Source organism: Neopelma chrysocephalum, unplaced genomic scaffold (assembly GCF_003984885.1).
Source record: "Neopelma chrysocephalum unplaced genomic scaffold, ASM398488v2 Primary Assembly neopelma1_24, whole genome shotgun sequence".
Taxonomy (NCBI): Eukaryota; Metazoa; Chordata; class Aves; order Passeriformes; family Pipridae; genus Neopelma; species Neopelma chrysocephalum.
The window spans coordinates 50606955-50632337 of record NW_020897693.1 but is presented as its reverse complement, the minus strand read 5'-3'; the positions used below and the strand labels follow the sequence as shown (position 1 = coordinate 50632337).

The following is a 25383-nucleotide window of genomic DNA, read 5'->3' as shown; positions in this document are numbered from 1 at the left end:
TGAATTGAGTTCATTTTGCCTTGCTGGTTAACTTTTAAACCAGCACAATAATATACCAGCAGAGACAATTGGAGCTTGAGACATTATCTTATGGTAGATTCGTGAAATAATACTTGATGATGATACCCAAAAAGAGGTTATCTGCAGAACTACAGAAGTCACAGAGCAATTTCTTCAACCATCTGTCTGTACAAATCCTTTTCTTCCTGAAAGAGTCAAAGGCCAGTGAGGCATAGACTAATTTCTACAAAGACACCTGGATGATGTAGTGAACTCTGTGCTAGACCTCATTTTTGGACTAATGCACCAAGGTCAAGAGGAAAATCTTGAAGTGATTTGTCAGCTTCCAAAAAACGTTAGAATGGCACAGTGGGCTGCAGACTGTTCTGAAGTAATGTAATGCACAGAAATTATGTATTTTCCATCAGGGAAGACAAAGAGGAAAGGTCAACAGTGAGCTAAGCAACTGGAATGAAAGTACAGCTGGAGATAGATGAGGAAATGCCCAGGTATCAGGTGCTCTGCCTAGGGAGAGCCATGGCTCTGATTTCCATAATAGTCTGCATGGGAGAGGCTGTAACCAAGAGGAAATACAGCACGTTGTTTGCACTTCTTAGAAAGCTGAAACACATTGAAGATGGGCATCTTGAAGGATAGAACAAGAAAAATAACAGAGGGACTAAAAGCCATAGGCAGGGCAGAGAAGAAATTTTCTTGGACTATGAAAAAATACAAACTGCTGTGTGATGTGTAGTTTCTGTTCTCCAGTACCTGGGGGAGCTGTGAAACCCCCCAAAAGAATTTGCAAGAATATCAGTCTATTAATTAAACACAGGGAAAGTTGTTCAGTGAGGGACTGTATCTAAAGTGATAACTAGTTGAAGAGGGAACTGGAGGGAAGAGCAGATGCCTGATGACACAATAAGGAAGAAATTCCTGCAGTTTGGACACACTCGCCAGAAGCAACATGTGGTCAAGAAAGCAGTTCCAACCAGCTCATTGACTCTAGATCAGTTCCTGGCACTGAAGTGAACCAAGTGGGTTCTTCTGGGACTCCACAATCTCTGATCAGCTCTGTTATGCTGTCACTCACATTTCTCTGTAGCACTGAAAATATCAGGCCTTTGGTGCCACAATCTGAGTTATCCTTTCCAATTCAGTGTTGTGAAGATCTTCAAATAACATTTTGCAGCCTATCCAAAATATAAACACACAGGTAAATGACCAGGTACTTTAATGAAGATGAAAGAAAACAATTAAATTAAAAAAAAATAATTAAAAAGTAGTCCAGCAACCTGTTCTAATTGACAGTATTGTACAATTTCTATCTACACAGCTGCACTCCATGCTCCATATGAAGATGATTCAGTCAGGTTGTGATATTGAGATTATTAAAGGTCTCAGTACTTGTGGAGGGTTCTTAGTGGGAACTAGCAATTCCCTTTAAGTTAAGTTATTCAACTAAATCAAGTTTCATATACTACTGGTACTTATTATAAAAAAATAGTGCTCCATTTAAAACATAAAACCATCTTCTATTATCACATTAATGCAGAAAGCCAAACTAGGAGTGTTATGACATTTTTGCATAAAAAACTTGTTACTAAAGAAAATATACTTACTGATAAAAAAGGGGGAAAAACCCAACCAAAGTAGATTCTGATTTATTATTCGTATTTTTTAATCAACATATATTTCCAAAGCAGGGGAAGGCTCATTCACTAAACAGTGTGCATGAAGCACAGCTCACTTATTTCCACTTTAATTTTTTTCTACTCATATTTAAAGAAAAAGAAAACAACATTTAAGCTTGCTAGTCAACCTATACAGCAGAAAACAGCAGTCTTTCCAATTAATACAATGCATTTCAACAATGTAAAGGAACTTCTTTGCTTTCTATTAAAATCCAAAGTTTAGGCAGGATTTAGAAATTTTACCTGTAGGTCTACTAGCATCCAATAGACATAAGTGATTAGAAAACTATATATTATAAATAATTATCAACCAGGTTAATGTTTGGCTTAACTAGACACAGAGATGTGGATCAATGTGTGTAAAGGCAAAGCAATAAAATTCAGCTTCCCAGACTAGAGACTATCTCTGACTTTACCACCAATTCCCTAACAGTACTTAATAGCTAATATTCGTTCCAACCAAGGTAATTGAGGCAATTGCAGAAGTGCAAAATGATCAAATCCCTCATTCTTCCTACCGCACTCTCCTTATTTAGAGCTATTTTGTGCAAGAAAATAGCTGTATTCAGCTGAGAATGCTGGACCAAGGGCAAGACCTAGAGCTACAGCACCACAGACCACACTAGTAAATGATCAAAAGAATATAAGAAATAAGGCACATTGAAAAAAAAGTCATTAAAATGAGACTGTTGTTCACTTACCCATGAACAAGCCACAACATGTATTACTGGCAAAGAAACACACTATTTTTCAAGTAACTCCTGCTTTACAAATTTTATGAAAATCACAAAAGCTGTCTGATATGGTGGGCAGCCACATGGCATGTTGCTCTTCATACTGATTTTTGTCCCTGGCAATTGCTTATGTAACTAACCAGTTGAGTAGCAACTGCAGATTCTACCATTGAATATGTTATAATCAGTTTTTGTAAGTGTTTGAGCTCAAAACTGGCTCCAGTACACATTAGTAAATCATTATCTCTCCAGTCACCTTTGAAAGCAAATGCAAATGTTCTGCTGAGTGCCTATGCCAGAGCAGAGCTGCTGACAAAGAAGCTGCTGGCTGCTGTGTGCATATGAGAATATGAGCTGAAATTACAGTAATTTCTATAATAGCTAAAATGCAATTAATACATCTGATGTCCAGAGAATGCCATGAAACATTTTTTCCCCACTTATTTTCTGTGTGGAAGGTACCTTACAGTATTTCAACTGCACACAGCAGCCACACACAGGAGAAAGAGCCAAATCCTGAACTGTACCAGCCCACAGGGAAATCTGTTTTTCTTTCTGCAAACTTGTCAAGTGATGCCAGTATTCAAGGGCAGCATCTCTCCATCACTTCTGAGTGTGGCCCCTCAGCCTCCCCGCTTGGGGGGGGGTGGGGTCTGAGAGGAGCTTTGTCTTTGGAACATTTTCAACACCTGAGAGCAGACACGTGGGGAAAAAGATACAGGAGAGGGGGAGAGGAGAGAAAAAAAAGGTAGGTCTACTTCAACAGGGAAACTGAAAACTCCTTATGGAAGAAGGTCTATTTGAGCCTCAGGAAGCAAAAAAGCAAAGTAGACCAGAGCTCCCCTAAGAGTGGCTATAGCAAAGTGATGAAGCAAATCCCCTCTCCTTCACTGCCTTTGTCCATTTCAGCTCCCCAGGCAAACACTAGAAAGTTCCAGGAGAAGATCAGTTTTATCCTGATCTGTTTTATTTAAGTTTGCTGGGCAGAGTTTACTGCAGTATTTCTGTTTTCTTTGTTCCTGGTGACAGTGCAATTTTTCGTAATTATTTTTTCCTACCATTGTTAGTAGTCCTAGTGCCAAAAGTTAGCAGTAGCTTTCTTGTTTGGAACAGCAGGGAACATGGACTTCCTGCAGAGAGATTTGCAGGTGTAATGTCTAAGACTCTCATTGTGTTTTTGGCAATGATGGTATATTTTGTAAGAAAATCCATTATCACCTTAATACAAGGCACTCCCAAGCTGGCCTCTGCCGAAATACCTGCAGCTTGTTGGGTTGAATTCTCAACGTTTATGAAGGTGACAACATTCAAGAGAATTTCAAACCAGGAAACGCCAAAGCAACACTTTTCTACTGCCTCCTACTCTATTAAAGATGGCATGTACTGCCTAATCACATCTATACACAGAAACTTATGTTATATACACACACATACCTATGTGTGGATTTTTTCTCAAGGTGTCTACCGATAATGTGCAAAATGAGGATCTAAAGATTTTATGCAAATGGTGCAGAGTTTTTATGAAGAGCTTTCATAAACTGTAAAGTGATAATTGAACTTCTTTTTATCACTTCTGCTGGACAACAAGTCTCCACCGGGCAAAAATGCACTTACAAACCATTCTATCCTATCCAGGGTTTTAGCAGATGTGAACCAAGGCATTCACTAAGTGACCTGGGAAGGGAACAGAGATAGGGAAAAGCCTTCATTAAAGAAGAAAGTGTATTCTTTTATGGTTTTCTACAGTTAAAATGTGGTGTTAAAGCATGGCTCTAACAAGAAAACCTTTGAAAGATAATTGCTCTGGTCTGCAGGAAATGGCATTTATATTTCAGGCAGTCTTAAAATCTGTCTGGTTTAAATGTCTGTCACCATGTGTCCATACATCAGCATTATTCACAGGTGCCCCTTAACTCCTCAGGCAACCCAGAGAGTTCTGAGTAATTTCTATGTGTTTTTTTCTGAAATTAAATTGTTTGGACTCTCAAATTAAATTTGTAAGAGTCTCAAATTCCAGTGCCACTATTTTAAAAAGTATTTTTTTAAAAAATACAATCCTTATATATTCCTGTTATAGTTTCAATCTGTCATTCTTTATCTGGCACACTCATTAATGTCCTTTAAATATTCATTGTTGTAGGAAAACATGTTTGTGAATATGTGGCAAGATTAAAAGGAACACAGGCAACACGAGTGCAATCTATAATTTATAATTGTAGTACCATAGCGCCTATGAGGTCTAACCACAAACCAGGACTTTCTGGACAAGTAGAATAAAAGGATTAATTTAAGGCAAATATTGTGGAGGTCCACCTTATGACATCATTCTGGGATCAATCTTTACAAAACCTCCATTGGAAAACTTTGAGTAAAATTCTCAGTCATAAAGATGAACAAAAGACAGTGGCACCATTCAGAAAGTAAGGTTTTGGAGGGGGTCTTATTTGTAAGCTTTCCTTTCTGGAGGTAAGACCATTTTAATGAAAAACACCAGTGAAGTTGAGATGCATCATCACTGCAGGAGAAGACAGGAGCTTCACACAGAAAGAACCATCTGACTTGAGCAAGAGAAACTAAATGTACTTCAGGAGTACAAAAAGAATACAAGGAGCAATTGAAATTGCAGTTCTACTCTGGGAGTTATCAGCTAGAAATGAGCAGGGAGGCTGCAATCTTAACAGATCATAGTGTGATTAAGAACTGCCAGCATGATGTTACCATGAAAAAGGCAAAGAGGATCCTGGGCTGTGCACAGAGAAAAGCTCCTGCAGAAACAGAACTGTATTAATGCTACTGCAGTGAGGAGAGTTCACAGGAATACTGTTCATGATTTTGGTCATCCAAGTGTGAATTGGGTTGTCTCCACCTGGAGCCAACTGAGGGACAAGCTACTCTGAAGTCTTCCAGATTGTCTACTTTCCTATTTTGCAAGAAGGTTGTGTAGGGATATGATGTAGTCCCTAAATACAACCAGGTCATTAACAATAAAGAGAAGAGGAGCCTCTAAGCTAAAAGACAATATTGCCACAAGAACAAAAAGGCAATCACTGTCCAGCAATAAATGCAGGGTGGAATTCTGAAGAATGTTCCTAATGAAAGGAATTATATTCTTCGAGCAGCCTTCAGATCAAAGCAGTGGGAGGATGAAAACAGTGCCTAGCCTTGAAATAGAAGTAGATATCTACATTAAATGGGATTAAATGAGATGCATTAATGAAGGGCCAAGCACAGTGACCTTCTCCTTTCCACTCCATTGTTCCTACGTGATGTTTTCCCAGCCCGTTTCTATCACGTACATTGGGGAACCTATAAGAAACAACAAACCTTCACCGTGAACGTACACTAGATATTGAAACATCTTTCAAATCATTTTCTTCTTTAAAGTAGCCTTTAAAATATCATCCATAAACGTATAACTACATTGAGGTCACATCACTCTAAATAGAAGATAGGAATAACAGCAAAGGCTGGATAATTCTGAGTGGTGCACTGATAAGAAGTGGTTGTTGACTATTTCTGCCCCAGAGAGCTGGTTCTTCACATGATGGGTGATCAAGCTGCTGAGGGATATTGTAGATGCTAAGAATTCATGGGGTTAAATAGAGGGACAGTGGAAAAGTTGCCATGTTCCCAGCTGAGAGCTGTCAGCAGTAGTTTCACATAGGTGTCCTCTCATTCTTACACTCCTCCCAAGGCACATCCTCTTGCCACTGTTGGAGGCAGAATACCGAGTTAATTAACTACTGCTTTGATGTGACACTGCTGTTCCTTCAGTACATTCAACAGCAGAGCACAGCACGGGCTGTTTTACCTCATATTAGCAGGGATTTCAGTTTGTCTTGAGGCTCAGGAAGTAACAGGTCTTGGGTTCCCATTCTGCAAAACACAGCAGGAAAGCAACCTGCCTTCCTGAGCTCTGCAGAGGTTATATGGTTTTCACATGCTTAACCTACACCTTGCCCCTTTCCACAGGTTTTCTTCTGAAAAGTCTTCTCCTGCTTTAAGAATCAGTGCATTCCTTCCTATAAAACCAGCCTAAGCCTTGCCTTAATTGCTTGTTGTGCCTTTTCAGGATTTGAAGAAAAAAAGCGGGAAAAAACTATATACAGAGCTGGCTGAAGGGAAGGGAAAAAAAGAGCCAGCAAACCCCAAGGAAATAGCACAGACATGCAAAACTCACCACATTTCATCATTCCCACTTCATAGCATTTCCGTAGCCGGCATGCCTGGCAGCTTTTGCGCCTGTTTTTATCTATTGTGCATTGATTGGTGGCTGGGCAGATGTAATCGTTGTGTCCTGCAGCAGAACAAGAAGAGAAAGTTTAACATTTCCAACCATCTCTCTTCCTCATTTCCCAAATCAGGAATGTTCCTGGTTTTAAGCATCTTAAATTTTTCATATGCCTGTATCTAAGCTCCATTAATTTAACTGATGAAAAAAAAGCATATTTATCCTATATTAAAACACCAATTTGTGGCCTCAAAATTAACCAGACAACATAGCCCAGCTTTGTAGTGATGACTGATAGATAACCAAGCACCTTCTAACACTAACTCATTTTTGAAAATGGAACATACACTCTTGTTGAAATGTGCTCCCAACCTCCAACTTCTTGCTGTATATTGGGACTCTACAGATGGCAGATACTAGATTTTATTTTTTTTTCCTCAGCAGAGTTGAAAAGAGCGGTGCAGACAGCTTCAGTCCTGCAAAGACTTAAGTAAACTACAGCTCTATTTACTGAACTCTGAAGTGGTGAGTTCCAGGAATGAAGAAGCCTTTGGAGGATTGAAATCCTGGACCAAAGTTAATTGAAAAAAAAAGAAAAAAAAAAGCCCAAGAGAGAAAGACTGGTATGAAATACTGCATACTATAAGTACAAAGAAGAGCACAAGTAGAAGGTATAACTTTTAGATATTCTGGAAAAGTGTTTGTCTTATTTTATTCTCTTCTCCTTCTCTCCCATCTCACCTCATTCCTATCCAAACCTCTTTATGTTGTTGTATTTCATTAATCAATAATCTGGTCCAAAGGTTTATTACTGTAAACTGGACTCAGGTATGATCCTGCTGTAAATACAGTCGAATCATTCATTGTCAAATACTGGAACTATCTCTTGCAGCAATTACCAAAGGATTCAAAAATTATTCAGTCATTTACATTTCTTAATGTCTTTTCTCCCAGGTTGTTTTCTAAGTTATTTTTTTTCCAAACTGTAAGAATAGATCAGGCAAAAATACAACTACTTACAGTGGGTTTTTTTCATTTGATGTGAGTCCAGGAGTTCAGGTCCCCAAGAGTAATTATTTAACTGAACCATTGTGACTATTTCCTTGCAAAATTAAAATTATTTTAACCTTGAATTTTTGAACTGACAATTTTAGAAAGAAGCGATCACGTTACAGTTTGTCCCATTTCCTACTGGCAGATATGACTGAAAAACAAATTACTGTTTATCTCTCTTCACACAACATGGGGGGAAAGGAGGAGGAAGCTCTCTGTTGCACTATAACCCAAGCACAGAGGAATATAAAGTGATTTAAAACTCTCGTGGCCTTGGGATAATTTAGCTTGCAGGCAGATGTTCAGCAATGGGGGACAAACAGACTACACCACAAACCTGGACAAGCCGAGGAGACCACACACAGTTGCTCAGTCATCCCATCTAATTTTAGTTAGACATTAGCCTGATGTTTTGGTCTATGGTAGGCCCAGAAGTTCTTCATTTTAATATGGAATATCCTGCATAACAACAGTTTCAGCTGAGGGCTTGGTAGTGTTTTATGCCAAGAACTGAGTTTCTTTTATTTGAATTACAAACACCATTTCCTGACAGGGTACATTGAGGTGTACAAAGGACCACAGTGGGTAACTCGTTGATGGCCCAAGCACATGTGAGCAACACAGAGCAGGCAAATCATTTACTTGACAGAAAACACTTTGAGATCAAATTCAGTCTCCGTTTGTGACAAACTGGAGGCAAAGTTCTCTTCAGTTATTTTAGAAGTCTAAAGCACTTGCACCAGCTTACAGAAGTTACACAATAAATTGAAAAGGCAAAACAAGTTTCGAATTAAATTTGATTCTCGTGGTGACACCAGTTCTGCTGTATTGAGCCAAAAGAAAATATCTGAAGATTGCTGAAGGCTTTGCAGGCAGAAGAGGAAGGGGAACATTATAGACCAAAAAAATGACAGGATTTTCTGTATTGGTATCCACATGTAGTATCCAACGTCAGTACAATTAATTTTCCACCCAGTGGCCTCAGATGAGGCCAAAGAACATGATAAATAGACAAGATTAAAGAAATGCAGTGCTCCGAAGCTGCAGTACAGTGCCTAAGTGACTTCCATTGGCTGTGATAGCAAACATGGAGCCCTACATTCACACTGCAGCCACTCAGCAAAATTGTACTAAATACCAAATATTTAAGAACTTAAACATGGAAATTGAAGTCTTAGATAGATCTGGCAGAGTAAGAGATACTGCAATCTAGGCTCTTGAGGGTGGAGGTCTGAGTATTAACAATAAGCAGGTTAGTGCCTAATATGTGCTACACATATTTTTATATCCTACATGGTGTGTAGATATTACACGCTATGACTCAACAGCTCTGGGCAATATACTCTTGTTAAGAGTAGTTCCTGGCAAGCAAAGTCTCCAGATAGTTGCCTACTTTGAGTCTGTGACAACAAATTCACAATTACTGCGTCTATGTTGGGAGACAAGCTGCCATTAGACTCACGGGTCTGTTGTGCCACCCACCCAGGACTTTGCTGTGGGGCCTTCCCGTGCTATGTGTTCCACCTCCTCTCTAAAGAAATCAATTGCTCCCTCTGTAATGTTTCCAGATCTTGATAACATCAGAGCCAAAAGACAGAGCAGTCAAATCACATGTTGCTCTATTTTCAGAGTGCAGCATCATGCCCCAGGATTTCAGATCAGTTCATTACTAGTAGATCCACTGCTGCAGCCCCTGGTAATATGGAACAACCTATTTGAGCAACATTATCAAAAGTTGATTGTCCTACCTTGAATGCTTCTTTTAAAGAATGCTTTGCAGCCCTCACAAGACCAGACTCCATAGTGGTATCCTGAAGCATAGTCACTGCAGACTGCACAGAAGTGGGCATCCTTTTTTGAGCCAGGATTGTTTGCAATTGGGCTTGTACAGTCATTGCCATTAGTTTTTCTTTTTAATGTTTCTCTGATAGAAAAGAAAAACATCTGTTATAAAAGAGGAGAAATTAAATCTGCATTACAAAGAGTTTCATAGTTTTCCATTGTCTTCTATTCTCTCTCTATAGAGTCTCATTTCTGAACACAGGATAGTGTGTTCAGACTAACTGAAGACTAACTTGTCTTTTCTGACAAGATAATTTAAAGCATGTAGTCTGATCCCTGAGCTTTCAGTGATGAGAGACTATAAAGTTCTAAAATACTCAACGGCATAAAACTGGACTGCTGATGTGTCAGTCACATGAACCCTGGGAAAAATCATATGGAATGCTGACGGATCTTGAAGAATTCTTGAAAATGTACAAGTCCAGGAATTTGTGAGGCCAGTGGACTTTGCCTTTCGGAAGCTTCACAGGGAAAATGAGAACTCAGACAGCTCAGACTGACGTGATAAATGCTACAATGAACAGAGCTGCAGTTTGTACTGTTAGTAAGGCAAAATTACATTGCACATATGTTCTCAAGTATTTCATCCTTTACATGAGGTTTTATTCATTCAGTGACATTCTGGAGACAAATAACTTGAGATGTGAATCTCAGCCCACAAGATTGACTCATGGTGTTAGTCAAAGTTTTCTCTTCAAGGGGATGACCACATTGGTCACCCAAATGCTAAATAAATGGAAGTCTGAATACAAGAATAATGGAGAAACACAATTAATAAAATACTTTCATTCATAAAAAAAATTAAAAATTGCTCTGTATAAATTAGTAAGATATACAAATTCCTGAAGTGTTGCAAATAATTCCAACATACAGTAACTATTCTTAGTGACTGAATTAAAATGAAAACAGGATAAAAACATGAAATAACAGCCAATTCCTGACACCAGGGTCCTGTAAACAAACAGCAAGAGGAAAGGAACTTAGATTATCAGTAATGTTGGGTTTAGGTATAGGAAGTACATCCATTGTATCCTTTTTATCTGGATGTTATTTTCTTGGTGATTTTAGCACGTTATGCCTTCAAATACTGTCATGGACAAACTCTCAGCAGCAGTTTGAGAGAAGGAAAGGTGTATAGTCAATTTATAGGTATAAATTTAATCACAGAGGCAGAATTTAGAAACTCTAGAATTTTCCTCATCCCACCTTCCAGCAGGATTAGGGAGGAGAAATAAAGTCATTTGGGATAAGACAGCAGGTAGCACAGTTTATGACTTCTATAGAACAAGGGCAAGTTTAAACAGAACATTGGAAGCATGTTGCAAGTACTGTCAGAGGCTTTAACTAATATATTAAAAGTAGACTTTGTGCTGGTTTCATGACAGGAGGTAAGGACAAACACACCCACATGCCAACTAAAAATCATCAAGTTCATAAGTATATGAGGAGAACGTGTTCCAATTTCCTAGTAGAAAATTTGAAAAGGAAAAAATGGTGTTTCTTGGACAAATTTCAAACCAGAAAAATTAAGGTATTAGTTGTACAATTGAGTTACTGAAAGATTTTTTTACAGCATTAATTCATTCAGATATTGCAGGGCAGAAGAGTGTTTAGATGTTTAACAAGCTTAGTCTCCGATGACACACGCTCCCCCATTAATGGATTGGTGAATCACTGAGTTGTTTCCCGTTCTGCCATGCTGGGAAGACTGAGGGGGAAGTCTCCTTTAGAGTAAAGGGATTGTATTATATATGCTTAATATGCAGCTAATGAAAGGAGGAAAAACGTTGCTATTCCTTCCCGTTTCCCCATATCTGGAAGCAAAAGTAATTTTGCATTTCACATTAGTAAAAGAGGTATATTTTTAAGCTTTACTTGGGAATCATGATCCAATTGTGAGGGTCAGAAAAGACTCAAAATCAGCTGGAGAGCCTCTCTGTGACTGATTGATATGCTGTGGAGAGCAATGTTTATTGCCCTCGTTAAAGGACCGAGATGTTATGGATGAAAATAAAGAAAAAGCACAGACTGTAACATCTTGGTGAGGAGAGTTGCTTTTTTACCTTCCAGTCATGACAAGTGTTTTTAAAAAACACTTTTTCTTTCCATGCTTAAAAGTGGAATGATAGCCACCCTGCACACATGCAAGCTGGAAGACTTCCACAGACTGTGGCAAACAGCTTGCACACAGAGGAACCATCTGGAACAAATTCCTCCTGCGTGCCAAGCAGGCATCAGAGCCGCCCGTCTGTGACAGCTGCAGAGGCACAGCAGGAGGCTAAAACCCCATCAATTTGTTACCAATGTCTTTAGGGACAACAGAACCAGCAAACAGTCAAGAGCTTTAAGGGACACGGTCCTGAGACTCACAGGCTCAGGCAGAGTGTCCACACCAACAGCAATCCCCACACGTGGTTAGAGACTACATCCCAGCACCCTTGGGACTGGAGCATCCTGGAATTCTCAGCAGATAAACAAGCTGCCAGGTCCTCCAGATGAGCTGGCAGGAGCGGGCTGGATGCCCACAATGCTCCTGCACCAAAGGATGCAGGAAAATGGAGGATTTACCCTGGCTGCCACTGAGGAACCACGTGGAAAAAGATTTATCGCTTTATGCCTCCTTGTATTCCTCTCTATGGTTTCTATATAGAGATGTTAAGTTTTTAAAAATTAACTAGTAATTGATTTGCTACTAGTCATCCTACTACTATGAGCAATTTGGTCTAGTGAGAGGTGTCCCTGCCCATGGCAGAGGGTTTGGAATTAGATGATCCTTAAGGCTCCTTTTAACTCAAACCATTCTGTGAGAAAAAAAATTATACTCCAGGTTTTCTTGGTTTCTCTTTGTTAGGTCATCATGAGCTACATGAACAATAGTCCTTATAAATCTATACAAATAGCAGAAGAATTATTTATTTAAACTCCAGTGTGGCAGGTTTGGCTTCCTTTCTGCTATGTAGAGAGGGCACCGCAGAGCATCAGACAGGGGCTCTTGGATTATTCCAACTGCTGTCCCATCATCTGGACAGCTTCAAACACTAAACTACAGCAGCCTTCCCAGTGCTGTCAAAGTTTTGCAACCCTAAACAAAGTGGGAAGAGTTTGGATGTTTGCCCTATTCACATCAAAGCTGCTCAGGGAATTCTTCTGTGTGTAAGCGCTACCCAAACAGCCTCTCTCAGTCCACACACCTACACTGAAAGGAGATTTGCACTCCAGAACAGCCTGCTACTCTCTGCCAGCTCCAAGTAGTGACTAGTCAGGTGGCTGGGATGAAGGTCTGTGCAGCCTACAAGTCAGAAGTAGATGTGGATCCCATGCCTTAGTCCTGTGCAGACAGCTTAAAGCTCACCCACTGCAGTACGAATGTGGGCAGTCTCCAAATAGCACAAATCCTTTATTAACAATTGAATTAAAACTGTTGCCAGGACAAGCTATTTTTTCATACTCAAAATGACTGCTGAAGTTAAATAAGGAGCCCTATGAATAAAAACTACAGCTGCTAAAGCAGGAACAGCACCTGCAACAGCCTGAGCTTTTATCCATCCAACAAATGTGCCCATGAATGGAGTAATTTCATCAGCTGATGATTTACACGCTGCTTAAGGTTTGCAATATGAGTAAATGTGTGGAAAGAGAACATATTTTTGCAGAGTTTCTTGTCAGCTGAAAATTTAGCCCGTGACTCTGCTCTTCACAACACCTTTACAAAGTCAGTTGAGAACAGCAACAAGAAACAAAGTCAGACTTTTTCAGTAGCAGCCCCCTTTTAACATGATGCATGCTGCTATGTGACCGTTCATACTGAAACCAAAGAGCAAAGAAAACATTTCCCTTGAATTTCAAGTTATTGAAAAGCCTTCACAACTCCTACATGCAGTAAAAAAAAAAAAAAATCTAATCTGGCTAAAAAGAAATTCAAACAACATTGTATGAAAAGTTAAAAAGAATGAACTTTTACTTCTTTCACTCAAAGGACTTAATTTGCAAGAGCAAAATTAATTTTTGCTACACGAAGTAGTACCTAGCAGGCTTGAACTTATGTTTACACAGAGTAAACTGTTTCCACATTGAAGGTGTCTGTACTTCTGTGTGTTGGTGTATAGTTCTCTAAGGAGATATTGAAAAAAAATCTCATTTCAGAGGTTACATTAAAAAAAAAAACAGACACAAAACTCAGGACTGATTTGGCATCTGGTGGAGGTTTTTTGGCTTTGTTTTGTTTTTCAGAAGGACCAAGAGAGAAGCTAAATGTAAAAGGAAAAGACCTAAACTAAAGAAGCTATAAATAATTTTCAGCAAAGTTTTAAAGCACCAAACAGCACTAACTTGCTCACGGGCAGCACTGGCTCCATCGGTCTTGCTTCGCACCAGAGGCTCTTGGGCTGCTCTGCATAGAGCAGTGACGACTGACAGTGCAATGTCAGAGGGGAGAGGTGGCCAGGAGCAGACCACAGCGCACTGGGGCTTGAGGTTTGCCTCACAGCCACACTCTCTGAATCCCCAAAGTTGCTGGCAATGTTGTAATTCATCATAGCAGGGCTGCAGAAGGCCATTGCAGAATACTCGTGTCGGTTTTCCATGTAAGATGAGGGAATATAGACTGGACTGTGCTCTGCTGTCAACGTGGACTGGTTGCAACTGTAGGGAACTGGAGAGATGACACCAGCAGGTGAGTTTTTAATTTCTGTTTTATTGCATCCAATATCCTGAAGAGGCAGCAACTGAGAAAAGTCCTTGTGAGAAGATGTACACAGGGACATTTTGAAGCAAGGTTGAAGGATGCTGTTTAAATATTCATCCTGAAAAGATAAGGTATGGAAAAAAAAAAAAGAAAGCATTAAAAAAGTAAGAAGTTCTGTATTAAGTATTTTATCTAAAAGAAAAAAGGAACCACTAAACCAGAAAATATAAAAATATCTTGTTAAAACATATTAAACTGCACTTAATCAATGTACAAATTAATTACCTTGAAGAGAAAGAAAGCTTTCTAGAATATCCTTAAAAAATAAAGGCTAAGACACATGTTGAGTTCAGACTCCCTTAAAAAATAATAACAATAATTTAAAAAAGTAAATTATTTAAAGCCTGAAAAAAATATGAAGGTGACAACTTCACTCTTAACAGGAGTAACTTGTTACAACCAGGGTAAAACTACGCTGCATCAAAAGGAAAATTACCCCATGGTCCACAGTCATGGAGGAGAAATCAATTCTCTTTATAACTCACCATCTCCTGCTGTAACTGTACTACAGTCTTCAGCCTTGCACTACAGGGTACTTCCCTTTTCCATCACAAACATGTAACAGCAGATACTTTGAAAACAAGCACACATACATGTATCCCCTATACTTTCCAAACCCAGAACTCCACTGCACATCCCTCTCCACAGAAGAGGAAGACATGTAATGGATGTCAGCAAGCAATGCAACTTCATCACTGAGAGGTCCCTCGATACAGCACCTCTGAACAGAGCCATTAGAAAAGCAGAAGTCACACAATGCAGATATTTCCAAAGCCGACAACACAACTCCAGTGATTTCAGAAGGTCCAGAAGTTTTTTAATTCCCTGCCACTCTCCATCCCCATCCCAAGTACTCCCCATCCTTCCTCTCATCTGGCTCAGCTATCAAAACAGAGACCTTAAAACGCCCACAGTAAATACTGTTTGTCAGATTTAGGTATATCCAAATTATTTAAGAGAGAAAAAAATTTTGAAAATAAACAAAAGCCCACCAAAAGCATCCTCCAAAGACATAACTCCTGTCCTGGAAGCATTACTTCACAGTAGCATTTAAAAATATTTTTTTCTTTATTCTTCACTAAAAGTTTAATCTGCAATTCATTCCAGCTCTGAAGACAGACATAGTTTGCAATCCAAAACAATTCTGTATCCAAAATATCAAGTTCCAGCCCCCAGAACTGATACTGCAGTGTACTTTTACAGAAAAGACCTTAACACAAAAAAATCACAGGATAATTAAACAGTCACCCACAGCTTTGCTATTTCTCAGGTGGCCAAGGTATAGATGCTAAATGTTCTTACCTTTTTTCATCTCACATGACCAAAAAGCAAGATGGCGAAGATTCAAACACAAGTTTGCTGAAGTACAACAGTCTCCCTGTCCCCAAAGTTCTTCAGCTAGATGACATTTCTAGTATGCCATCTTGGGCAATTAGCAGGTTTTTCTCCTCTAGGGTGAGGACTGAGAGTAGAACCATTAAAAAAAATGTAAGAAATAGTCTTTTAGACTAAAATGGATAGGTGAAAGTCCATCCTCCTGTCTCACTTTGCACTGTCTATGAAACTGAAGATATATGTAGAAATATCCAGGAACTCATTTAGATCAGCTCGGGCACTTCAGTCCCAGCTGCTGTTTTTTCCTTTGTGGGAAACAGGAAAGTGAGATATTTCAGCAGCTGTTTGTGTCCAGCCGTTCTTGGACTGGAACTCCAGTGCAGTCAAAGCAGGAGAATCTGACCTCGCTCCTCACACAACCTACAGGCTTCATCTGCCCCCACCAGATGCTTCACAGCCTCCTCTAAAAGAAACCAAGCATCCTGCAAATTTCACTGCAAAAAGCCCTGACAATCCCAAAGGTGCTTTCACTCACAGGTTATAGGGTGGGTAACCCTGGGCAATTTTTCAGCAGCAAGTGATGGAACTAAGAAATTATCTAAGGAGTATTTGCAGTGGTTACTGCAAGTGGGCCCAGTCAGCACACTGGATTCAACATGCATTTGAAGCTTCTGTGTAGGCAAAGCTGTATACTCCTTGTAGTCTTAGAGGCTGCATGTATTGAGGATGTGCATGGAAACCCTGCCAGAGCACCCAGAATATCCAGCAAAAGCTGTCTGTGCTAACTGGGTCCCTCTGTCCCCTTTGGAGGGGTACCCAGTGTAGGGGAACCCCAAACCCTTTGCGAAGAAGGACCTGAGCAATGTTACAGCAACATCTCTCTTAGGGTCAGCTAGACACATTCTGCTGTGATACTCCAATAGATTTTGCAGCAGGCAACTGTTTGTGTAGTTTTCCCCAGAATTTGGAAAATACATGCTGCAGAAACAGAGAGAACACAGAGCTGCTACTACACAATTTTATGAACTGAAATCAGCTGAGATTTAAGTCATGTTTTTCTGCAGAGGGAATCCACTAGTGTGTGTATGCAGAGTAACTGCCTGTTTAACAGAAGGACATATTGTCTCCAAAGGGCAACACACAGTATTTAGAAACATACAGAGAAGTTACCAGAAGCAGGAGTGAGGTTTGTTTTAGGGATGGGAGTTCACATGAGCATGAGATGTCAGTACAGCCTTCCTGAAAAACATACTGCTTATGACTTATTTACAAGAGAAGGGACTCTGGGGTCCAGGAGGTTAAAGAAAACTGTACTCGTGATCTTCAGCAGGTTGTAATATAGTGAAAAAATAACAGCATTGGCCTCAGATAATTAAGTTGGGTAGCAGAAATAGTTTAGCCACAGTAGACTATGGATCTACATGAGATCACATAGTTCACGTTTCCTTATGCCTAGGGAGTTTAAAATGGGAAGCCCAGAGCCTCACAAATAAAATGAAACTGATAAAATTGTCCATTATTGCTCAGAAGGTCCTAAAAAATTACTGCTGGACTGTGAAGTTGTGTGTCTTAAAGAAGGATTGAGGGAGCCAGATCTCAAGATCTGAGGCCGGAGAAAACAAAACTAACACCAGTAACTCAGAAGGAAGCACAACCACATTTAAGACAAGGATTACAATAAATAGTGCAACAGGCTAATAAATTTGTTCCATCCTGGTATAATGTCCTCATATCTTAGGTACTATTCACTAAACAGAAATTAACTACTTCTTAAAGTAAAGTCCTGTCCCAACACTCCCTCTTACTCTGAAGAAGGATTTTAGAAGTAAGATTCAGCTATAAAGCACATTATTTAGACTCAGTCTGTCAGCACTGCACTAGATCTGTACCAAACACAGAAACAAACCAGGTGTCCATTATTTTTATGCTCCAGTCTTCTGGAAGTCTGAGAATGTTTCAAACCACTTAAGTCAGTGTAGCTTAGCAAGATATTCAACAAGTGAAATCCCACTATGAAGTAAATAGCCACTCTGGCCAGTTCCTTGAGTCACACTTACCATTCACAGAGCTAAGACACCACGGGCAGGATTCACATCTGACATAAGAGAAGACAACTCCATCGTCTCCAGCACTCAGAGCATGACACCGCTATGTGGAAGGATGTAGGGAAAAAAAAAGGGATGTTATCAATGTTCTCCACAAAAAAAAATTAAAAAATTAGGTTTCTTGTCTTTAAACAACTCTACAACAATTGAATGTGCAAGACACACCAGATGAGGGACACGAACTGGTTTAGATGTCATAGTCAAACAGACACATGGGTAAATAATTAAGCCATCTGACCTATTTGAACAAACTCAAAAGCCACTTATTGCACATTACCTATACCAAGTATTCCTTTAAAAGCCTTGTGTGAAAAAACTAATTTAATTTTTTTGGTTGGTTGGTTTTTAGAGATTTTTTTTTTTTTTAGTTTTTGAAGGGGGAAAAATAGGTAGAGAGGGCAGGGTGCCATGTTTTATAGCCTGCTTGGGTACATAATACAATAGCTTTTCCTAGAAAAATGCAACATTGCAAAAAGCAAGGGAGTGATGGATGTTCTCAGGCACCCTTCCATCAACATACGCTACAACATGCTTAGAATTTTATATATATTTTGAGTAAAGACTTCTTGCAATAGAGAATCAAGATGACCTTTTTCTTCGCTAGGCTTAAATTAAAGTGCAATCATTCTCCTTAATAGAGGTGATTCAGCAAGGGTTTGTTCCACTACCCCACAGCTGAAGCCCCTCAGTCATCTTGGGGAGCATTCTATTAATATTCTGTTAAGTTACATTTTACACAACTCACCGCAACAACAAACTGAATCATTTTCTGAAAAAGTGATCATTAAAGGAAAGTCGTTCTACAAAATGACACTTGTGCTTTAGGTTTTGTGAAAAACTTATTACTCATTAAACACAGCAGTGCCAGATATTGCCAACAGAAAGCAGGCAAGTAAACAAGTTTATTATTACCTGAGAAGGACTAGATGCAACAAGTAGGAGGGAGACAGGGAAGTAAAATGAAAACACAGCTATCTGTCCAGACCTCAGATGTTGTACTCATTCCTGCAAAATTAACAACCACTTCTCAATGACCTCAAGACCTTCTCTGAAGAAAATATTGCAGATTAAAAGCAGACAGGAAAGAACACTTTGAAACACTTAAGCAAAACGAGCACCCTTTGGCCTATGATAGCCTTTGAGATACCGAGGACACTGACAGCTTCTAGACTATTCTAAATACTTATAAATATATTTCAGGGGTCAACACACATGACATGGAACCACCAAGGGAACTGGGCTCGTCCCTCTAGAGGAATACAAGACTGCAGTCTTCTACCCTCCGAAACAGAGTTACAAAGAGAAGAAATCCAGACTCTTTTCAGAAAAAGTGCACAAGTCAGAAGAAGAGATCACAGTGACAAGGCAGTGCAAGGGAAATTTCAGCAGAATATGTGAAAAATTCTCCACAGTGAAAATTAAGCACAGGAAGAGGATCTCTAGAAAAGCTGTGAAATCCCTATCTTGTAGCCCCTTCAGATACCAGAAGGTGCTATAAGGTCTACCCAGAGCCTTCTCTTCACCAGGCTGAACAACCCCAGCTCTCTCAGTCTACGTTCATAGTAGAGGTGCTCCAGTCCTCTGATCATCTTTATGACCTCCTGTGGACTTGCTCCTTCTTATGTTCCTTGTCCTTATGTGCTCAGTACTCCAGGTGGGGTCTCACAAGGGCAGAGTAGAGGGGCAGAATCACCTCCCCAGCCCTGCTGCCCACACTGCCTTTGATGCAGCCCAGGTCACAGCTGGCTTTCTGGGCTGCAAACACACGTTGCTGGATCACACTGAGCTCCTTGTCAACCAACAACCAAGTCCCTCCTCCTCAGGGCTGCTCTCCATTCCTTCTCCAGTTGCCCTGACCCAAGTGCAGCACCTTGCACTGGGCCTTGTAGAACTTCATGAGGCTCACACAGGCCCATACCTCCAACCTGTCCAGGTCCCTCTGGATGGCATCCCTCCCCTCCAGCATGTGACAGCACCCCACAGCTTGATGTCATTGGCCAACCTGCTGAGGTGCACTTGATCCTATTGTCCGTGTCACCAACAAAGGTGTTAAATAATATTGGTCCTAATATGGACTCCCGAGGGACCCCACTCGTTGCTGGGACATCTTTAATTTGTATGACTCTGCTAAGAAGCATCTGCCATCAAAAAGGGCAAAAGCTTGCAGATAAAATTCCTCATTTTCCCCAGTAGGATTTTTACACAGCTTGGAGGATTACTGAATAACTGTCTCTAAGTTATTGGCACGATGTAGACATGAGCTGGCACAGGGGCTGAGAGTCTTTGACTCAAGTTCTTTCTGTTTAGTCTTTCAGCAATTCAACATCCCTTGTCTTATAAATAAATTGGGGACTGAAAATTCTCCTGCATTTATTCCCTTTTCCCACAGCAGTTCCCACACACAGGTCTGTGAGGATATACAGCAGCACACAGTGAGCAGAGCCAGCAGCAATGCACTCATGCCAGCCAGAAATTTGAGAGGAAAGGAAAGGTGTCTAAAAAAGTCAATATGTGAAGAAAAACAAGTAAATCAGGCCACAGGGATAGAACAGGAATTGAAACTTTCTACTTTCTCGGGGGAGATAATATCTATCATTCCTTCTGATGAAAGCAAAGGTGAGAGATCTTCCCTGGCAGCAACTGTCCCTCACTAGGCATAAAGACCTGTGATAGGATTAAGAACCCTTTGGCCAATGGACAAAAGAGTAAAGTCATAATTGCCCCTAAAACCTGACACCCTGGCAGTCTACTGGTAACAACATTAGATAGATGGATAGACAAGTGGAACATATACCCAAATTATGTGAACTAATTTATTTCTGCAGCTCAGGCTATACCACCCTGGAAGATCTGGCCTGCCATAACTCTAAAAGACAGAGTGGGAGTTTCTGTTTGGCATGTATGTTAGCAAATGCGGGATTTAATTTCTCCTGGCTAAACAGACATGATGCATTGGCTGTTCCCCACACCATCCCATGCCTCAGGCTCCTCAAATGATGTCTTGCTTTATGAGGCTGAAAAGCAATGGTCATAACCATAGCTGTCTTTGGCAAAAGAAAACCTTCCTTGCAGAAATGCTGTCAGGGAATCTTTTTTTTCAGATCTAGATGACCTGAAGAAAAAGAAGTGTTGTTTGGTTTTTTTTTTTCCTGCCAGACCAACGTGCAATATCTCTTATTCCACCTTCTCCTCCCCCAGATAAAATGGTGTTATTTGCTGTGTTTTTTTTCCAGACAGCCCCTTTACTATGCAAATGATTTATGCTATAGGATTAATTTAGGTAGTCAAAGAGTCTGTTTGACTAGTGGTCTTATTTAGCAATGATCTCAAAGCCTCTTCAGCTAACAGCACTTGACAGCATTGATTTCAAAACAGTCAGTAGTGTCTGTCCAAGAAAAACATGCCAGATGTACTTTTCCACCACTGCCACTCAGGCAGCCACTAATGCTGTGGGGTTGCACTGCACTTTGGGAGATACTGAGAGACCTGCTTCACTGGGGGACTCTGACAGCAAAGAGAGTCCCATTTAATCATAGCATCATGGAATGGTTGGGGTTGGAAGGGACCTCCATCATCCAGTTCCAGCCCCTCTGCCATAGGCAGGGGCACCTTCCACTAGACCAGGTCACTCAAAGCCCCATCCAGCCTGGCCTTGAACACTTCCAGAGGTGGGGATTACAACTTGCTTTGCTCCATATCCAAACAACATGGTTTGGAAATCCGTGGTTGCCTTACATAATATGTGGTTGCCTTACCTTTACACAGTAAAAGTATAAAACTTTTGTCCTTTTAGTTCATAAAATGTGAATAAACAATATTTTCTATCATGGTGTGCAAATGAAATCTATGTATGAATATGTATGAAATGCAGAACACCTTTAGCTGCTTTTAGCAGCTGGTTTTAGCTACAGTAAATTACTTTTCTTATTGGAATTTCTGTACAGTACTATGCCAATTTTATTAATTTTGTTTGCATCTTCACACTTAAAACAAATTCAGGAATATTTTCCCCTAAAATTTTATTCTAACTTCTTGAAAGAGTTTTTTCAACAGTTTTTTGATACCTGATTTTTGATGACTTAAAAGACTTACAATCACCTAACAAATTAGTAATTACACTGTAACTTTTCCCCAATCATCACTAAATCACTGAAATAACACAGAAACCAAGGCATTGCTTATTCTTGCCTTTCAAACTATGAAACACTGTTATAATACTATATGAAATCCCAGGTCAGATATGCTTAACATCATCTACAGTTTGTGTATATGTCCTTTAAACAAAAAACAGTTGTTCTAGATTTGCCTCATCTAGAGACAAAAACCTGAGTAAAATCCTGTCTCAGCTGAGTCAGTCAGAATTTTGTTGATATTCCCCACCAATGGACATTAGTCTAACATATTAATTAAGGCAAAACTGTAATGCCTCCTCCTAGTCTTTTTGAATGATTTCTGAGAAATTATTCTGGCATTTCTGTTTTCTGAGCTTCTTATGTTCTGTCTCTCAAGGAATGGTCCAGCAAACTCTTCTCTGTGCATATTTCTTGCTGCTGGCAAAAGCATGTTGCAGGTAACTGAGGAAGAGGACAGTAAAGTAAAGGGTATAAAATTTGTTCAGCCCCCTGGGTCACCATCCCTTCTCACTGTAAGCTCTTTGCTACTTGTACCTTTAAGCCTATATTCAAGAATCTGAACTAAAACTATGTGTATTTAAAGAGATCATACACTAACATGGATTTATAGTGGTTTTAATTAATATAGTTTAATCCATTCTTTATCAGAACATCATTAAAGACACACTACCTGACTTATTGAAGACAATTCTGCAATTGCAACATTTTAACAACACCTCTGAAACTATGGGTATTTTCTTCCTGTGATGTTTTAAGTTTTTCAGGTTATCAGCAAACAAATTCACTAGGATATGAAATAGTTTTTGTGTTTCCACTTTCTCCAGCAATACTTGAAGCTCCGTTAACTGATTCTCATTTACAGCACTGAAGAGATCAACTGCAAAGAAATATCAGACTTGTCCCTCCTTTCAGGTCTCAGATTTTTATTGTTATTTCTCTTTTGAAAGCCTGAGGAAGCTGAGCTGTTCACTTACACACACACAGAGTGACCAGCCTGAGAATGGAGACACTACAGCCATCTTCTTTTAACACTGTGTTACAGACTCTGTGTCTGCAAAATTTAAGTTACATCTTATTTAAAAAGCTATAGGGAAGTTGAGAAAGGAAAGTAAAAACGAGGGGTAGCCACAGAGGGGTGATTCTATGCTTGAACTTTGTTTACAAACAAAAAGAGGAATCTTAGTAGACTTCTCAAACACCAAATAAAAGTTCTAAAGCTTTAAATTAGAAATACAAAATGTACTTGTTGCTTCAGTAAAGGCACTGGTCTTAAAATTCTCCCTCTCTTGAGGGGACAACAGATGAGCAAAGAATTTCAAGGGTACAGATGAGGAAACAGATTGCTGGTAACACTGAGTACATCGGAATCAAATAGTAAATGACTTTATGTTCAAAAGTGGTTTCTCGTGCAACCCATAACCATATCAAAACTTCCTCTGCACATAAATGGTAATTGTGCATCATTCTCCCTATGACAAGGCTGGACCCTTTCCCAAAAAGAAATAGCACATTCATCAGCCATTTCAAGGTCTAAACTGCACAATTTTCTGTTTATCCCATTCTCTCTCCAGACTGAAATTTATTTTCCCTAATAAAACCTTGGTTATAAAAGATCTAAGATTAAAGACCAGATCATTCTTGCCATTGCTAGCCAAAAGTCTTTACGAGCATTCAGGCAGAGGTTCTGATAGGTTTGATGAAGATTTACACACGTGCTGTACAATCTTTAGTTACTGTTAAATAAACCTTTTAGCAGTGCCAAAAGCAAACTTAGGAAACAGGCTTAAGAAACACTGCCTAATTAGGAAGATCCTTCTCAAAACCGAAGGTCTTATTAAAAGAGTGTAAATCTATATCATCGACTTCAATGGGAAAACTACACTGCAAGAACAAAACCTCAGATATTCATCAGTCTGAGACCTGGAAATTGAAAAGTCAAGTCAAGTCAATGAGGAGACTTCCAGTAACTCCGATTTGCTTTGGATCAGGTCCTACCAAATACTATGATGCTGAGAAGAGGCATTTATCCTTTGCTAGCATATTCATCTGTGGAGTTTTCCAAAAACCTTAAAAAAACAATCCCCTAATGTAGGTTCCAAAATACTCCTTCTGCTCTCAGTGCAGCAATCCTATTCTAATTGGATCCTTAAGTCAAAGTCCTAAAATACAACAAACTTTCATAATTTTCTCTGTATCCACAAATATTTTAAAAAAATCAAACCTATTGAAAGACCATTTAATCTGCATAAACTGTTAGACTTTAAGAACAAATTTACACTGGAACCACAACAAAAACTCTGATAATTTAACTATCTCATTTAACTTACAGAGGCTATTGTTCAAAAATCCAGAGACTACCAATTGCAGATCTTTGGCAACATTTACAATAATAAATATTTCATTCAATATAGCACGTACCTGATTGACACTGAATAGGATTTCTGCTCTTTATAAATGCTGTGACAGCATTACATGTCAGCAAGATTTTCACATAGCAATTCTGGATTTGTTTTCCTTCTTTCCTTTTTCTGTGATTCTAAAGCAGCTGTGCCCACCACCACTTAGTCATCAGATCTCAAATATGAATCTTTCCAAAGCAATGTGATGTCTGCTCATCAGTGCAAGGTTACACGAATACTATCAGTGTATCCTTTCCCGGTGAAGGCAAGACCTAAACAGAAGTTCCTCCTCCTCCTTTCTGACATAACAAGCTTCTGAATTTGTCGTTCACTGCAGTTAAAGCTCTTACATGATGGAATCGTTTCACAAGCCAAGCATTCTCAAGTGTAGCACAGAAATCTGAAGATTAACTAACCTGCAGTTCTGGCAGCAAATACTGAGATTTTAAAAAGCTAAATCAAACTTTTTATATCTTTGTCACAGGAAAACCTGAAACATAATTAACATTTGCTCTGAAGCAAAAATGTTCTCATCTTACACATTCTGGGCAGCATAATTAATAAACTCCTTTGGCATTATTTTTAAACACCAGATGCATAAAACACAGACAATGTAACTACATTCATTTTCAAAACAAGCAAATTAATTAGAAGCCATTTAGGGTGATACCTTTGTTTTACTGAGTGTCGTAGTTTAAACCCAGCTGTCAGTTAAGCACCACACAGCCACTCACATGCTTCCCATTGGCAAGATGGGGGAGAGAATTAGAGGAGTAAAAGTGAGAAAACTCATGGCTTGAGATAAAGACAGTTTAATAGGTGAAGCAAAAGTCACCCACACAAACAAAACAACACAAAGAATTCATTCACTGCTTCCCATGTGCAGGCAGGAAAGGAGGGATACATCATGTTTAACAGTGACTGGTGAAGATAAACACCATCACTCTGAATGTCCCCCCTTCTTCTTCCCTCAGGTTTATATGCTGAGCATGATGCCATATGATATAGGATAACCCATGGGTGAGTTGGGGTCAGCTGTCCTGGCTGTGTCCCCTCCCAATTTATTGGGCACCTCCAGTCTCCTTGCTGGTGGGGTGTTGAGAAACTTGGACT

At 39.6% G+C, this 25383-nt stretch overlaps 1 protein-coding gene across 5 annotated transcripts in view; it reads right to left on the bottom strand.

The window, feature by feature from the left end:
• Nucleotides 1-24505, bottom strand: part of ESR2 (estrogen receptor 2) — a 42496-nt gene extending 17991 nt beyond the window's left edge. The window contains exons 1-6 of one of the 5 annotated variants that reach the window (XM_027674161.1): nt 24290-24504; nt 18651-18743; nt 17691-17781; nt 13884-14356; nt 9461-9636; nt 6609-6725 (exon numbers count right to left, since the gene is read on the bottom strand). In XM_027674161.1, the coding sequence (XP_027529962.1) occupies nt 6609-6725; nt 9461-9636; nt 13884-14356; nt 17691-17693 (769 nt within the window). In that variant the 5' untranslated portion in view covers nt 17694-17781; nt 18651-18743; nt 24290-24504. Of the gene's footprint in view, nt 1-6608; nt 6726-9460; nt 9637-13883; nt 14357-15600; nt 15826-17690; nt 17848-18650; nt 18744-24289 lie in introns of those variants that run through there. The other 4 variants (XM_027674163.1, XM_027674165.1, XM_027674162.1 and 1 more) reach the window with 4 other exon arrangements.
• Nucleotides 24506-25383: the final 878 nt, after the last annotated feature.